Raw genomic sequence first — 16,983 nt, forward strand, 5'->3', positions numbered from 1 at the left:
TTCCCTCCCCTCTTGGTATTTTTGTAAATCTCTCGGAAATATTTTAACCCCACGTCGTACCGCAGTGGTAGCTCCGCTCCTTGAGGGCCGTGGAGAATAAACGCGAGCCCCACCGGAGCTGGAATTACCCCAGTGAAACCATCCCCAGGAACATCCCTTTAACCTTCAACAACAACAAAAAAAAAAAAAAGGGCTTTTCCTTCATTTCCTTAATACAAAACAAGAAATAGGATTTGGTCTGAAACTCTCTGGGTTTTTTTTTTTTCCTTTTCACCCCCTTTTGCTCCAGTAAGTTGCTCTGGAGCCCGTTATTTCCCCCGGGCTGGGCCTGAGGGGCCCAGGACGCCGGCCTCCGCCCCCGTTTTGGGGTGAGAAGGAGTGTTTTCGGGGTGGTGCGGTGCCGTGCAGCCGGAAGGGAGCTGTCCCTTTAAGGTCTGCGCCGGTCTGTGGCGTCATCACGCACGGCTTTCCGCTGAGGGAAAGGAAGCGGCGGCTCGGCCGGGCGGAAGCGGAGGCGGGGTTGCAGCGTGCCCGGATGTTGCGTCGGCTCCTGATTGGCTGTCGAAAGCGAGACGGGCAGGTGCTGTCGGCTTTTCCGCGACAACCCGGAAGCGCTGAGGGGAGGCGGCGGGTGGCGGCAGGTCAGACCCGGACCCGGGCGCTGGGGCTGCGGGGGGGCCCTTCCTCGCTTGAGGGGCCGGGCCCTGGCGGGGGGAGGCGGCGTGAGGGGCCAGGGAGGCTGGTCGGGGCCATCCTTTCCTCTCCTGGGGAGCCGGGACAGGTGGGATCCGGCCGGGGAGGGGCGGTGTCCCTTCGTGGGGCTCCGGTCGGGGAGGGCTCTGGCTGGGGGTATCTCTTCCCTTTGGAAGGAGGGGGTCCGATTTGGGGGTCCCCCGACAGAGGTTTTGGGGGAGAGCTGGGAGCCCATGGGGGCTTTGGTTGGGGGATCTTCTACTCTTTGTTTAGAGGGGAAAGGCAGGGGCGGGCTGTTCTGGGAGGGACAGGCAGTTCTCGGGGGGCTCCGTTACTTTGCCTTGTGGGGGAAGGGCTGTGGGAGTTCTTGGAGGGTCCTGATTTGAGGGGGCGGGTGGAGTCTTCCTCTCACTTGGTGGGCAGTGGCTGGGGGCGGGGGGGGGGGGGTCCGTAGTTTGGGGGCTAGCAGCTCGAGGAGCGTGGTGGTTTGGGCAGTTTCTTTATCCTGAGTGGTGTTAGAGAGGGAGCTCTGGGTTGGGGGCTCCGGGAGTTACAGTGTGTGAGTGGTGTCGGTTCTCTCTTGGGGGAGAAGGGCTGTGAAACTTGTCAGGGGGGCCTTAGTTTGGGGAGGTGACTGAGAGCTCTGGCTTGTGGGGGAAAAGCTGAGGGCCCTCCCCACCGGTAGAAGTACCAGTGAGGAGAAGGTGATGCCCGCTCTGAGCTGGGGCTTTGTTGCACCCCATAAGTGAGTGCTCTGGTACAGCAGCCTCAGGCAGGACCGAATTGCACGGCCCTTATTTAGGGCAAGAAGCCCGTGCAGGCCTCTTCAGGATGTGGGCTGAGAAACTCAGGCCTGCCTGCCTTAAAAAGGGGCTTCTGCTCCGAGGTAACCCCGCAAAGGCAACTCCTCCACTGCTTGGGATCCTCAGGCAGTGCTTAGCGCGGCTTGGGACCATTCCCCAGTTTAGGAAGGAGCCGCAGTAAATCATGACGTCGTGTGTGTGGCAGTCGCATTGCTGGAAGGCTTGTGAGGCGCTGTGGATTCAGTGCTGTGATTTCATAAGGAGTTTAACCTTTTCGCTGGTCCAGGGTGGCTTTTCCAGGGGAAAACTGCTTTTGGTGCAGAGGGAAGAGCATTGTTGAGGGTTTCTGGGCTTGCTGCCCCTCAAATAGTCTCAGCGCTTCCTCAGCTTCAAATTTATCGGCTTGTGCCATGGGGCTGTGGGTGAGAAGGGGCTTGTTGGAGCCAAGTGGGAGGTAGAGACATGGATCAGGTCTAGGTGCATTCCTGGGGTGACGGGTGTGCCTCCCGCAGCGTGGGGGAGAGAGGGATTGTGTCTGTGCCCGGGCAAGAGCAATTTGGGATTGAGCTTGTTGGGTAAGGGCAGATCTGCTGAGCAGCAGCGGCTGGAAGGCTGGCCTTCAGCTCTGTCCTCCTCTCACTGCTGTCTAAGCGAAACAGCGAAGGCTGCAGTGTTGAAATCTCACACAAAGCTGCTTCTGCTCAAGTCTGAATGAAACGTTTTGGCCGTCTTCCCCCAGACTAGTGACTGGCACTAGTTTTGTTGTGTGGAGAGACAATTGGGAAGGAAGCGCCACTTTGGGGAGGATTTGGATGGGTCAAACCCTAGCCTGACAAGGACTGATCTTGAATTTGTGGCTGCCTTTCAGGTCATAAAGGTAAATATCCAAGCACTATGCCCCAAAGACCTGGCCTTCTCCCCGATTCCTCCCTCAGGACCTAGCTTGACCTATGTATTAAACGCTTTTCTGCTGAGAGGGAGTGATTTCTATCGAGGAAATGCACTCCTGAGGAAACTGGATGAGTTCCCAGGTTTACGCTGGTTTTGATGCACTTGACTTTCCTCCCACCACAGAATTCGTCAGCCTAACGGCAGCTTTGATGTGTGTCGTTATGCCCGACCACGCGGACATCAGCCTCCCACCGGAGGAGCGAGTCCGAAGACTGATCCAGGTGGGAAGCGCTGTGGAAGTGAACGAGGATGTCCCACCACGACGCTACTACCGCTCCGGAGTGGAAATCCTCCGCATGGCAACCATTTACTCGGAAGAAGGCAATATCGAGCGTGCTTTTATTTTGTACAACAAATATATCACGTAAGAGCAGTGCTGCTTTGTTTGCGAGTAACCCGTGTTCGATACAAGGCGTTGTGGGTTTGGGTGTTGAGTATTTTGAGCGTGTCTAAACACTGTGAGGCCTTGCTGAGCTGGTAGAACTGGGTTCTGTCCAGAGCTCTGCTCCTTTTGAATTTCAGTTCCCACAGAGGTGAGGATACAGCTGGTTTGACTGACCAGGAGATGTCGTAAATGTGTGAGGCACAAACCCACAAACACCACTCAACTCTTTGTAGGTGTAAAAGTTCCCTTTGAAACCAGGTTGATCTTGTCTTCCTCCATCCCTCTGCTAGTGGAGACTGCTGTCAGCAGGAGGGAGGTTTTGGATCCCTGTATGTCAAAGCTTCCTGGTGTTTTATCACCGCAGAGTGGCTAGATTGACCTTGATTGTTGCTAGGTTGGCCATGACATCGTACGGATTGGCAAGGATCCATGGTCAAGGATCTTGGTATCGAGTATCTACCTGGAAAGGATCTAGGCTGGTTGGTGGTTTCTCTAGCAAACCCCCTCCGGAGGAGAAGCCTGCTTTACACTTCAGTTACTACAGCCTTTTACAGCAGGCAGCGAGTTCCTTCCTCAGGTGGAGGGACCAGTTGTAGATTTAGTTTTACAACTCAGAAAGAATATAAACACCCCACCCCCAAAACCGCACGGGTTTACCCCAGCCCTTCTCGGGAGGGCATGGGGAAGAGTTCTGGGTCCAAAGAAACTGATCCCAACCAACTCATGAGTTTCTTGGATACTGAGCACCCTTGTAGAATGCCCCAGATCGTATATAAACCCAGCCAACACCCTATTTGGTGTTTCAGCTGATGGGTCTCCACCTGTAGGGCCTACGTTCTATGTAGACGAGTGCAGAGCCGCATATTCCTGCCGTCATCTCCGCAACTGCCCAGAAACGAGCCATCTTGGGTCCGAAACGCCACTGCCGTGCCTGCCAAGCTGGAGCGTACACCGTGCTAACGCGGTGACGTGGTGTCAGGTCTGGATCGTGTCTGAGCAGCCCGGAGTACAAGCAGGGCAAATGTGTGTGCCTCTGTAGCCGTCCCTGCTGGTGTTTAAAGGGCTGAAAACTGTGATCCTCAGAAAGTATCCCAATGGCACGGAGTATCCTATTCCTGTACGTTTTTTGGACAAAAGCCTTTCCCTCTCGCTTTTGCCCAGTGCCACTCTGGTACGGTCTCTGCTGTGCTCACACTACCCGCTTATCCAGAACGTGATTGGCATCTCATTGGGCATTTTCTCTCCCTGCCCCCATGTGCAGGGTTCCTGCCCCTTAAATCAACGCATTTTTCTTTGATTAGCTTTTCTTCCCGCCTTGCACTTCCTGAGCTTTTATGGGCATTTTAGCGAGTGCCCTGGGAGGCTGCACAGGGAGCTGGGAAGTGTAAAAACCTCGGGAAGGTTTCCAGGCTGGTTACGTAGCCAAGGCCAAAGGAGAAACTCTTTAACTAAACAAATGAACTAAAAGCACCTTCGCTGTTTCATTATAGCAACGATAGGTGCTGGCATCTTCTCCCCAGCAGCTTTCAAATGCTCATGGCATTTACGTTAGCCTGGCTGCTGGGCTGCCAGGAAGGTGAAAAAAAACTTTCCCTCAGTGGTGTGATTTCTCCGGTGCTGATAAATATGTGCTTCTGCCCTGGATTGTCCGAAGACAGGAGCTTAATGTCACAGTTGCGTTTATTTAAATGAAGATGTGAAGCTGTAGGCTCGATGAAGTGTCTTCTAGATGTCCTTCCCCAAGAGTGTGTGATCCAGAAGGGAAGAGCGGGGCACTAGTAACTGGAGCCTCTCACGGGACTTGCTCTGCTCTCCCCTTTCTGGAAACGGGACCGGAATTCTTCCCCCGGTGCTTCGGCCCACATCTGCCGGTCAGTGCTGCGGCTGTTCTTTCTCAGCGCCCAGCTCCCAGCTGGAGGGTATGGCCTAGCGCAGACACTTTGCGCATCAGGCTGTGCTTTCGGGAAGGGGAGGACTCCAGCGCCGAGAAGTACGTTAGAGGCTCTTAGCTTGGCGTGTTTGGCGGGAGTGAGTGCATTTGGAGCAAGGTGTGGTCTGTGTGGCTTTAGGAAGCTGGATTTCTCTTTATTTCCTTATGCAGCGCTTCCCAAGGCTGATCTCAAGGCCTGAATTACACAATGAGATCTGTGTTGTGGCGTCTGATTTGGAGAGCCATCGGTTTTGGGACAATCTTGTCTAGACACGGGATAATCTCAAGACTGAGATTCCCGTTGAGGCATCCAGTCCCTGGCCGCCTGCTCGATCTCGTGCGGGCCATTGGGCTGCACAGCACCTCTCTTTTCCACGCGGAAACCAAGCTCACTGCCCAGCCCTCATGGCGGGCAGGAGGGCAGCGCAGCTGTCTCTGAGAATAACCAGGCTGGACTTTTAACACATGCGTCTGGTCACCTTGTAAGACGTTTGCTTGCTGGTCTTCTTAAACAGCTGCTTCTGCATTGATTCGAGTGGGTATTTTCCTTGAATCACCATCAGGCACACACAGGCTGATTTTGCGAGAGCCAAATAAGAAAGAAAAAAACTAAGTTGTGAATTTTCTGTGGTGTTTGGGCTCCTGGTTTGCCTGTGTGGCGGTGGGCTCCTAGGATTGGCTCCGGGGGTTTGCGTGGGGTGTTGCAAGGGACTCGAGAGACGCCGGCTTGGCGTGCGTGCTGTAGCAGTGCTTAAAAATAGCCTGTGATGTGGCTGCTCGGTGCCAAACAGCTGCTGCTCATAGTGGACTCGGGAGCAGGCGGAGGTTTGAACAAGCCCAAAACTCCTGGCGTTTCAGTCTTGCCAAGCCTCAGTTGGGCTGTCGATAGGAAACATGAACCTTTCCTGTCCTTCCCCTGCCTCTGTCCCCAGCCTGCCGCTGCCGGGTCTTGCCCCAGAGTTTTCCTCTGGCTGCCTGAGTCTTCTTCTCATCCCGTCGCCCACTTTTTTTCCCCCCTTCCTGACTTGTGGAAACCCAGCTGTCTCTGCTGGTTTTTCCGTCCTCTCTAGGCCAGCATCTGCTCTTAATCCTTCTTAATTAATCCCTTCCATTTTAATCTGCTAGCTGTTGGCAATGATCACAGCCTTGTTTTGTCTCCTCGACACAGTGACCTACTTCGCAATCACCAGCCAGGAGTGGGGACCTTGCTGGGTGTTTCGGATGGAATGACGACTTCTCCGTGGCACTGGGCTGTGATGTGGTTGTGCTGATCTGCCGAGAGCATCTTCACGCTCTCCGTGGCAACAAGGAGCGTTCAGGGTGCGAAAAGTCCTTCCTTTTCCCAGAGGACTGAGGTTTTGAAGCAGCTGGTTTTATTTACTGTGCTCACAGAGGCTTCTCAACGTGAAGAGTGTTCTCGCTCTGTCCCCCCTGAGTTTTTCCTGCGTGGCTCTGCTTGGTTTATTTGTGCCACTCCCTGGGGTGCACTCTCGTCCTCGCTACCCTTATTCCTTGTGCCTGGGCACGAGGCTGCTCTCTAAAGGAGCTGGAGAGCATCCTCCTTTGGATGCTGAAATGGTGTAGCAAAGAGCCACGAAGGAGGGCAGGGTTTGTTTTTTTTTTTGCGTTATGCCCACAGGCTCTGTGGATGCTCACGGCAAGCACAGCTCCACTTGCAGGAGACAAAGACCCGGCTAAGCTCGCTGTGAGCTCGCCCTGAGCTCATGGTCAGCTACTGCGCTGCTGGGGACTTGTTCGCAGAGGTAATTCAGGGATGCCTCAAGCCCAGGGAGCCTCATAGAGCTGGGCCAGAGTGAATTCCCCACGTTTGCAGGCTTTTCTCCTTGTTCTAGTGCTTGCAGTACTCTTTCTCTGCATTTTCACCGCTGCGTCCTGCAGAGCTCCCTGAGAGGGGTGGATGGTTGTTCTGTCTGTAGAGAAGGCAAAGATTAACCTGTTCGTAGTCGTGCTGGGAGCGGGGTGATGTTGAGCTCAGTCTTCATTTCCCTCCCAGAAGTCTGCACAGAAACAGCCCTGCTGCCTGAAATACTGCCCTGATCTTCTGGGGTGGTCGGGCCACAGAGCCAAAAGGCTTCTGATGCAGCAGCTGGGGAAGCTGTGAACTTGCTTTTAGCTGACCTGCAAGTTTTCTCTTTTCAAGGTCTGAGTTAATTTCCCCATCTCTTGCACAAACCCTTTGTTCACTCATACGGAAGGACAGTAGGAGCACTGAGTCAGCCGAGTCCTTGAGCTTGTGTGTAATCCCCTTGGATGCTCGCAGAGGTGTAGGCAGGTGCCCAAGGACCCTCCTGAGTCGCTGCCAGTGTCCTTGGTGTTTTAGACTGGCTTATTAATGTTTCTGTTCAAAACAAATGTATTTATCCCTGAGGATCATCTCCAAAGTCCAGGTGGAAGAAAAATCTCCCCTGGGAGGTGCTCTCCTGGGGCTGAACAAGATCTCCTGCGTGCCGTGAAGAGCTCAGAAGGCCATGATGTGAGGGAGGGTTTCCTGCAGAAAGGCAGGCGACTGTCCTGATTGTGGGGAGCACAGGACCCAGGGAGGCGGCAGAGCAAGGGGACAGTGCTGGAGGGGAACGATCGGTACCCCCAAAGTGCCACTTATTGTCTTGTGCTTCTCCCTTTCTGCTGTGATTCAGAAATGCATTTTCTCACCTGTGTTTACAGGCTCTTCATTGAGAAGCTGCCACAGCACCGCGATTACAAAACTGCTGTCATACCTGAAAAGAAGGAGACAGTGAAAGTAAGTAGTAACATTGCTTTATTGGCTGCTGTCGGAAATGTTTCGGGGTCATCAACCGTGGGGTTTCATGGCTCTGGGATGAGTGATCCATGCAAACACTGAGAAGGCTTGACGCAGCAGGCCTGACCCACTTGGGAGTTATGGCTGGGTTCTTCTTACCCTGTTGTACTTGTCCGGCGCTGGGTGTGGTTGTCCAGTTTACTTTCTGTTGAGCACTGGACTGTCCTTTCTTTCCCCTTAAACTCCCTGCTTTTTAAACACCACATGGCTTTTCCATGCGTGGTGGCCAGATGCCCGACGTAGTGGCCCTCAGGGGATTTGCGAGGGAATCCTTGGAGATTTCTCACAGCCATAAGAAGCTGCCGTTCCTCTGCTCAATATTGACCAGAAAAGCAAAGGACAGTACTGATGAAGCTCTTGCTCAGTGTTGTTGGCGGTGCTGGAGCCCCTCTGCTGTGGGGACAGGCTGAGAGAGCTGGGGGGGTTCAGCCTGGAGAAGAGAAGGCTCCGGGGAGACCTTGGAGCCCCTTCCAGTCCCTCAAGGGGCTCCAGGAAAGCTGGGGAGGGACTCTGGAGCAGGGAGGGGAGCCATGGGACGAGGGGGAAGGGTTTTACACTGAAAGAGGGGAGATTGAGATGAGATCTGGGGAAGAAATTGTTTGCTGTGAGGGGGGTGAGCCCCTGGCCCAGGTTGCCCAGAGAAGCTGTGGCTGCCCCATCCCTGGAGGGGTTCAAGGCCAGGTTGGCCGGGGCTTGGAGCAACCTGGGCTGGTGGGAAGTGTCCCTGCCCAGGGCAGAGGCGTTGGAATTAGATGGTCTTCAAGGTCCCTTCCAACTCTAACCATTCTATGATTCTATGCTGTCTGGGCCCTCCGGCTACAACGTGCTTCTCTGCAGCCTGCCAGCCTGTCCACACGTGGTGGTGGAGCTGCTCAGCCCTTCCTGGCTCATGAACAGCCGGTCGCTTTATAATCTCTGGGTGCTGGATGTCCATTGATTCTTGCGTCTGTTCAGGCCTTGTTTTTCTTGCTCTGGGGCTATCGCACTCTTATGACTGTGTTTCCTCCCTTCAGAAACTGAAAGAAGTAGCCTTCCCCAGAGCTGAAGAGCTCAAGGAGGAGCTGTTAAAGAGGTACGCCAAGGACTATGCTAAGTACAAGGAGCAGAAGGTGAGTGAGAGGAGACTGGAGGCCTGTGCTCCCCAGAAGACCCTCAGCCACAAAGGGTTTGGAAGAGGGCAGGTCTCCAGGGCTCCCTGGGTGCTCTGAAATGTGAAGTCTGGGTAGCCCCATCTCGCAGGGTGCAGCCTCGTCACCTGCAGCGCCGGGCTGTCCCCATCATGTCTGTGCTGCCGTTATGCAGGTGAATCTGTCATAGGCATCCCTGCGTCTCTTTTCATTGTGCGTCCTGGAGGCTGTCTGAGCTGGGACTGTTATTTGTTTGGCGTTTTTTCCTTTGTCCCGACGTGAGATCTAGGTCTTGTGATCCAGAAACTCAGCAGGCAGCTGCTAACAGCATGGGCGAGGATCTGGGGTTCTGTGGGCAAAGCAGAAAACTCTGCAGGCAGTTTTGCTGTGGGCAAGTGCGATTTTTAGAGGTAGAACAGAGGGAAGACAACCTGGAACTGTATTTCTGTGGAAGAGGGAGGGTAAGTCAGCGGTTTTACTGCCCTGGTCTAGCTCACTGTCCTGATGGAAGTGCGGATCTCTGTTCTGCAAGCTGACGTTTCCTTGCAGGGAGTGTTGTTTGCTGATCGCCTTTTGTAGACCCTTTAGAAGTATTCTGGGATCCCTGAGGGTCTGCAGTGCGTAGGCTTCATGTTCTGCCTTGGGCTTGTGTTCCCCTGTCTGCTGTCCCTTAGCATATTTCTCCTTGCAGAAGGCAGAGGAAGAGGAATTTGCAAGGAACTTGGCTTTGCAGCAGCAGCTGGAAGAGGAGAGAAATCGGGTAGCCCTGATGAAGCAGCAGCAGGCAGAGCAAGAGCAGTTTCATGCCTTCGAGGAGATGATTCGACGACAGGAGCTGGAGAAGGAACGTCTAAGGATAGTGCAAGAATTTGGAAAGCCAGAGCTGAGTCCTGAGTCTCTGGACGGGCCCCTCATCCCTGGCGTGGAAAAGCCGCCGACTGATTTAATCCCAAAGGTTCCCGTCTCTCCAGTTCACCCTGCAAGTCCATCAGCGGGGACTGTCTCATCCAAACCTCCTGTTGTGGACAGATCTTTGAAACCTAGTACTTCGGGGAGCACGGAAAACAGTTAGTACCTCTCGGTGCTCCCTTTTCCCTTGCTGGGGCTGAGCCAAACACGGCTGAGGAGTTGACTTGTCTGGCAGGCGCTTGGAAGCGTCTTGACCATGGCTCCGTCCCTTCTGGGGATTTGGCCTTCCAAGTCACTGGATATTCTCCCCGTTATCCAGTGAAGATTTGCAGGGCTGGGGAGAACTGTCTCCTCTTGGGAATCACCCCCATCATGCTTCTCCAGCCCAGTCTCTCTAATGATCCAGAGTCTACAGCCTATTTGGCTTTCCTAGACCCAAATACTCGTTGGGGATTGGGGTTTAGTTCCTGACTAACCAAATTGTTCACCTGACCGAATTCTCCTCTTCTGCCAAATAAGTCTCCGAAATACCCGTTTGGACATTTCCAAAGGACTGGTTCTTGACCAGCGACACATCGTTAAGTGACGTTTTGTAGGTGTATGTGGTTTCATTTTCTTCAACAAAACACTTGGGTTTTGACACACTGCTAAAGGTCTCTTTCTCTCTACATGTCCCTGGTAGCGAGTGTATAAAGTGTCACAGTGACTTCATTTACCTGTGACTGCTTCTAAGGGTAGTCATTAGAGCAATTAATGTTTCCAGGCTGAATTTTCTCAGTCTGGTCCCTTCAGATACTGACCTGAGGGAACAGTGTCCACGACTGTCATTGCTCATTGTGTTCCCGTTCTTCCCACAGATGCAAGTATGGATGTCCTTCGCCAGGTCATCGTCCCTCGGGAGCTCTGCCAGAAATTCCTCCAGCTAGCCGATGCCAACACAGTCCGGGGTGTGGAGACGTGTGGGATCCTCTGCGGTAAGCTGGTAAGGTGATAATCCAAATTAAGACCTTGGAAGTGGTGCAGGGGCCTTTTGTCAAGGTGTGCAATAGCTTTGAAAACACCTAGAGGAGCCTGATTTTTTTCCGTGGGAGGCTGTAGTGCAGTTTCATTGATGAGTAAGGTTTAGCGTGAGTGTTAGGGATGGTCTCCTCTCCTTTTCCTCCCTTTTACATTTGGATTTGCCCACACTGAATCAGGTGCCGGCCACCGAGTCCCTGTGGGTATTCAGCTTCCTCTCTCCTGTTGATGACCCTCTGCTGGGTACCTGCTTCAAGCACTCGCATGTTGCCGGTGACAGGAGCTCCGGTGGCTTGTCCTTTTGGTACCAGCAGGACTGAGGTGTCCCAGCTGTGAACTAGGACCCTCACCCAGAGACAAGGCTGTGCAAACACCGTCTGGAGACAGTTAGTCCTCCCCCAGGAGGGTTTGTGTGCACGGGTTTCCATTGGCAGCTCCAGCCTGTCTCCCGTGAGTCGCCTGGGGCTGCTTTGCTTGCAGAAGTGTGCTTTGAAATGGAGTTGTTTGGTGTAGCAACTTTCTGCAATCCAGCTGCTTCCAGACACGTGGTGGTTATTTAATTATGAGGCATCATCTCCTAGTGAGTGGAGAGATCTGCTTCAGTGGGTGTCCAGGACTTCTCTGAGCTCTTGTGGGTGCTCTGCACGGCAGAGAAAATGAAACAGGAAGCTGTGGGTCTTTCTCAGGCTCAGAAAATCCTGCAGTTACCATTTCTGTGACCTGGAAATGAATGGTAGATGTATCTGTGGGCTTGTTTCCAGACCTGGTGTTCCCCCTGGCTGGGCCCCCAGTGATGAATGCAGAACTACCATGTTCCCGAAGCTTAGGAAATTACCTTTGCACCAGTGGGCGGCAGCAGTGTTTCCTGCCTGGGGGGTGTCCGGTGGGTGACAGCCTCCCTGTGCTGCCTTGCAGATGAGGAATGAGTTCACGATAACCCACGTCATCGTTCCCAAGCAATACGGAGGCCCCGATTATTGCAACACGGAGAATGAGGAGGAGCTCTTCATGATCCAGGATCAGCATGGCCTTGTTACGTTAGGCTGGATCCACGTGAGTCTCTCATTCCTGTTTCACTTCCCGACTGGTCTTGCATTCAGCTGGGAGGGAAAGGGGTGCACAGAGCAGGGCTGGCAGAGGAGAATTTACTGGAGGAGCTGGCGTGGAGCAGACGGCGTCCTCCGGTTGGGTTTTTCCCTCTGGTGCAGTCTCAGCCACTGCTCACACTGCTGGAGAAACCCAGGCCTGTCTTAAGTTTGGGTCCCATCCTAAAGCATCAGGCCCTTTGAGAGTGGGATATCGGGCACGAAGCTCGCGTTTCATCCAGCTAAAAGCACGCTCCAGAGGCACTGTCGGAGCATCCCGAGCTCCTGCTGTCAGCGCAGGGCCTCTCCCGTGATGCGTCCCCGTAGTAGCGCTGCTTTTCCCGGACAGCTGTGTGCTGCGCCGCCACGGGATGTGCCAGTTCCAGATTCCTCCGCTGGCTTCAGCGCTGCCCTGCTGCCTGTCCCCGCGGAGCCTTTGGCAGTCGGATCGGTGCCAAGCAAAATGTTTGGTGCTGCTGAGTAATCTCTCGAAAGCAGCAGCTGCCTCACAGGCTTTGACAAATAAATGCCTGCTGCGTGTGCCTGATATGTGCAGGGTGTCTGCTTTTGGTGTTAACTCTTCAGTGACGGCCAAGCAGCATCCGGGGACCCTCAAGAATCCCTTTGACCTTTCTGCTGGTTTTTGGTGACAAAAACCTAACGCTCAAAAGGGGAAAGACCTTTGAGCAAGGGTTAGGCTGTGAAATCGGGCTGTCAGCGGGAGCTGGGTAAGGTGGTGGTTGTCTGTGATCGTACAACCCTCGCCCATCTTGGTGGAAAGTGATATCTTGAAGTGCCTTGGCGCCGTGCGTTACGTGCCCGGGGATGCTGTGCCCCAGGGGTAGCTGCGCTTCAGAAAGGTGTGATGCGCCCTGCGGGGTGGCGTGCACGAAAGCAAGGACAGCGTTGTGCCTTCAAGTGTGACTTTCCGTGGGATATGGCCAAAAATGTAGAGCTCCTCCTGTCCTTATTCCAAACGGAAAAGAGGAGCAGATGTTTTGGGGCTGTCCAAAACTCTTTTCAGTGTGCAGGCGTCCTCTGTGCTCTCCAAGCAGCCGTGTCTCTTCTCTGTTCAACCTTCTCTTGGCAGACGCCGTCCCTTTGGAGTAATCCTCTGACCCTGCTGTAACGTCCTCTCTTTTGCCTCGTGTTTCAGACTCACCCCACGCAGACAGCCTTTCTCTCCAGCGTCGACCTGCACACGCACTGCTCCTACCAGATGATGTTGCCAGAGTCCATTGCTATTGTGTGTTCGCCGAAATACCAGGAGTACGTATGGACGTGGGGTAGGGAAGGCCTTTTTGGTTGGGCAGGAGGCCTCGCCTCCTCAGAAGGTATCGAAAGGCTGTTTACCACGACCTTTCCTCTATCGGATTCCTGGTGTGGAATAAAACGTCAAGTCACGCAATGAAAGCTTTACCAAAAGAGGCCGGAAGAGCGTGTGGGATTCGACAGCTTTTCCAGGCTGGTTTGGGGGGGTCGTATCTGTGCTGTGGTTGCCCACCCGTGAAAGGAGACAGGTCTGCAGCTGCAGAACGGGGGGAGAGGAGTGTCCCGGGGAGAGGAGCATCCCGCAGCAGGCATTTCAGCTCTCGCTTGAGATGAGCGGGCTCAAGCGTGCTCCTTCAGACGCGGAAGGAGGTGCTTCTGTTTGTAGAGGCTTGAGCTACACAGACCTTGTATTTATTTGCTCTAGGACAGGGTTTTTCAAGCTGACAGAGCATGGCCTGGAGGAGATCTCTTCCTGCCGGCAGAAAGGATTCCACCCGCACTCCAAAGACCCCCCTCTCTTCACCGTAAGTCACCCCAAGAGGCAGCGGGGGCGGTAGGACCGTGAGTTGACATATTGGACGCTTCCTTTGATTTTATGTCTGGGTGGAGGCGCTGGGCTGTGACCCAGGACAGGAGGGTCAGCCTGGCAGGGGCTCGTCTCTTCCTAGAGCTGAGATACAAAAACTTTCTGACTCGTTAGCGCCTGTCAGGGGTGCGATTCTCTGCAGAAGGAGGCCAAGGCAGCAGCAAAAGGCTGGTATTTGAGCAAGAGAGATTTGTCTTTGTGTCCTGCCGTGGTCTCTGTCTGGCATCGGGCAGGACATTAGTTCCTGGTCGGAGAAGGGCTGATCTGCGAAGGACGCTGGGTGCAGGTTGCGTCAGGAGGCGGAGGAGGCTCACCTGGGCTGTGGGAACGTCTGAATAACCCCTGTCTGCTCTTTCTCTTCCCTTCTCTTCCAGACCTGCAGTCACGTGTCAGTAGTCGAGAGGGACGTGGTCCTGATGGATCTCCGATAGGCCTCTTGCCTTAACCGTTTACAGAAAACGACCTACCTTCCTTCTAGGCCTAAGGAAATGTGATTTTTTTCCTCCTGTAGCAGATGATTTCTACCATGTAGTCATCCTTCCCCTTCCTCTCCCTGCCACCGCGGTGAAATCGGTACCCTGACCTCAGTGGGAGCACGTGAAACCTCAGTGCCTGGCGTTGGGCTGGCAAAGCGGTGCTGAGGTCCGTGGTGTGGGGAAAAGCGAACTGGAAATTGGAAGACAGACACTAACACTGAAACAATTGTTTAATACTCTAATCTATGGCTTGAACGGCTTCCTGGGGAGCGTCCCCCGTGATTTGCTGCAACTATGAGGTGTGGAAACCTCTTCAAGTGCTTTCCAAAGTGGGACTTGCCCAAATGAGTCTACGCTTTGTTTTGCCTCTCTGGGTTGCTGTGGTCTCGGTGCAGCTGGCTGGAGTGGACAAGTCTTTTGCTATAGTTTAAGATTAAACCTTCCTAACCCCTCTCACCCCACGCGCGAGCTTATCACCGCCGAGCCGGAGCGCGTCCTGCGCGCTGGTGCTCAGGTCTTTGCCCGGTTGAAGTAAGAAGGGGCCCAACCTCTTTTGGGAATTTCAGGGTTTCGGGGGAGAAGGTGCCTGGATGCGGCACTGCTTTGCGCAAGCTGCTTCATTCCAGCAGCGGGGAGGGGTGTCTGGTTACTTTATTCCTTTTCCTGGATGGGGGATTCGCTCCGACCCTTGGAATGCCCGGCGAGGGCTTGGGTTTAGCTTGTTGCTGGTGGAGGAGGCTCTCGGTCTCTTGGCTGCAGTGCTGTCGTGTGAAGGCTTTACAAGGCCGTCGTCTCCCTGAGACGGGACTCCAGCAGCTTGTGCCACTTCAAGTCCTCAAAGATCACCACCCCCGCCCGCCTCTGCGCTTCTCAAAGCAGTATGAAGCCTGTCCTTGCCAAAAACAAGCGCTCCGTGCCGGCGCCGTTGTGCGGTACGCCAGCCAGGCACCTCTTCCCAATTACTCTCGTTGGATGCCAAGCAGCGATTTTCCTCCCCGGCGCTATCGGCGCTGCGCCTCCGCCCTCGCTTCTTGCCGGCGTTGGAAGGGAAGAAGCAGTATTGCAAGGTGGAAGGCATCTGGCCTCAAAGGGCTGAGCGCGATCCCCGCCACCTCCACATCCTCTGGCAGGGTGCTCTGATGCTCAGCACATGGCCGCGCGGGGAGGGGAAGGAGGCGGGAGCTGCCTTCCCACCTGGCACGCATACATCCGTGTTCCGCGTGTCGCGTCCTTGTACTTCTACGCGCACCGCTCCTTGGTGGACGGTTTAACACAGACGGATTGGATTATCTTGGCTGGGTTTCTTTTGCCACTCGTGTTCTTCGAGCTAAGGGGGCGGGCTGGAGGGGTCCGGCGTGGCTGAGAGCGGGGAGGGAAGCGATTTATTTAGGGCTTGTGTTTAATCGCAGCAGCCCCCTCCTCGCCTCCTGCATGACAAGCGGCTGCTGTTTGCAGTTGGTTTTGGAAACGGGCTACCCTCGGTGGAGGGAGGGAGGGAGGGAAATTCTGGCCATCGGTGGGAACTAACTTTCAGACTGAATTTATTTAAACCACGCTCCAGGGTGGGTTTTGCAGCCTCGGCGTAGAGGCGTTCATCCCCCCAGCTCTGCAGAACGGAGCAGTCTGCTCGTCACGCAGCGCAGGGGACACCAGGGGCGAAAGCCCGGCTTGCAAAGGTGCGATTCCTTCAAATCGAGAGCGAATATCCCAATGAATTTATCTCCTTGTCCCTGAAGTTCTCGGGTCGGAGCTGCCCCGGTATCGAGCAGAGAGCACCAGCCGGGGAGAGGAGCTGGTGGCAAATCGCTGCTTCGTTCGGTAAATCATCCCGGTGACCGATTAAACCCTCGCGGAGAATTTCTCAAATCCCTCGCAGCGCGGCCCTACGCAAGGGCTGCGTCTCTCACGTCAGCGGCCAGCTGCTGCCTCGCGCCCAGCCCCGCTCTCCGAGCTGGCGGCTTTTTAAATCGCTTTTTTTTTTTTTTTTTTTTTTTTTTTTCCCCCCCCCCCTGCTTAAAATCACTGAGTCATCGGTTTGTGCGGCGGGATGAATGCTGATGCCCTGGCACTACGGCCTGTGTCCCGCTAACCCACCCCAGTCTCTCCAGCTGCACCAGATGTGACCGGCGTATCTTAAAATCCCTCAAAACCCGGCGTTGAACGTGGTTAGGAGCTAACCCCCAACAGAAACCACACTTTGCAGGAATGGTTTATTTTCCGCAGCGATGGGGATGGCGTGTTTAGGGGGGTTTCCTGCAGGCAGGGAGCGATGCTTATCTCTGCCTCGGGGATGGGAACAGACCCAAATCCCTGCCCGAGCTCTCATCGCCGCTTCGTCCATCCTCAGCGGCAGCCGGAGAGGTTTAAAGCGCGAACGTTACCCTTATAGGGAGGTGCCGAGGGCCGGCCCGTGCGCCCGGAGTTTTGAAATCCCACGGCAAACCGGGGATCGTCCCCTTCCTCGTCCCGCGTCCATCCCAGCCGGGGCCAGCCTCGCCTGTGCCGGGGGATGCTTGGCGTTCCTGCGAGCATCCCAGGGCCGCCGGCCACCCTCCCCAGCGCCGGCAGCTGGATTGGCTGCGGTGGCCGAACCTTTCCTTTTTAGGCTGCTTCTGCTCCGGCTCGGGGCTTTGCCGCCGCCGTCCCGGCTTCAAACTGGCCGCGCCAAGGCTTTCCATCCCGGCTGGCCACGGTGCCGTGGGTCGGGGCGGTTTGGGGATGGGGAGCCGGGAGCCGACCCGCCTGTCCCCGGCAAACACCAGGGATGGAAAAGCCGTGCGAGTCGGTGCTGCGGAGCTGGGGCTGGGGCTGGCACCCCGCAGTTTGCCCCAGCCCGGGGTTCGGGGGTGTCTCCGGGGCTTTGGGCACGGTCCCCCCAACCTGGGGTGGGACAGGCTCCTGTCACCAGCTCCATGCGGACCCCGGCAC

At 55.0% G+C, this 16,983-nt stretch overlaps 1 protein-coding gene across 2 annotated transcripts; it reads left to right on the plus strand.

Annotated features, from left to right (window-relative positions):
• Positions 1–127: 127 nt before the first annotated feature.
• On the plus strand, positions 128–15,349 carry STAMBP (STAM binding protein). 2 transcript variants are annotated; one of them, XM_063358665.1, is made up of 11 exons: positions 613–641; positions 2,236–2,373; positions 2,571–2,811; positions 7,448–7,523; positions 8,597–8,692; positions 9,402–9,777; positions 10,477–10,601; positions 11,552–11,689; positions 12,878–12,990; positions 13,418–13,517; positions 13,954–15,349. In XM_063358665.1, the coding sequence occupies exons 3-11, from the start codon at positions 2,597–2,599 to the stop codon at positions 14,008–14,010; spliced, it is 1,296 nt and encodes a 431-aa protein (XP_063214735.1). In that variant the 5' UTR covers positions 613–641; positions 2,236–2,373; positions 2,571–2,596; the 3' UTR covers positions 14,011–15,349. The 2 variants fall into 2 exon arrangements, with proteins under 2 accessions (XP_063214734.1, XP_063214735.1); XM_063358664.1 differs by lacking the exon at positions 2,236–2,373 and having other exon boundaries at positions 128–641.
• Positions 15,350–16,983: the final 1,634 nt, after the last annotated feature.

This window comes from Chroicocephalus ridibundus, chromosome 23 (assembly GCF_963924245.1).
Source record: "Chroicocephalus ridibundus chromosome 23, bChrRid1.1, whole genome shotgun sequence".
In the NCBI taxonomy this organism is placed as follows: domain Eukaryota; kingdom Metazoa; phylum Chordata; class Aves; order Charadriiformes; family Laridae; genus Chroicocephalus; species Chroicocephalus ridibundus.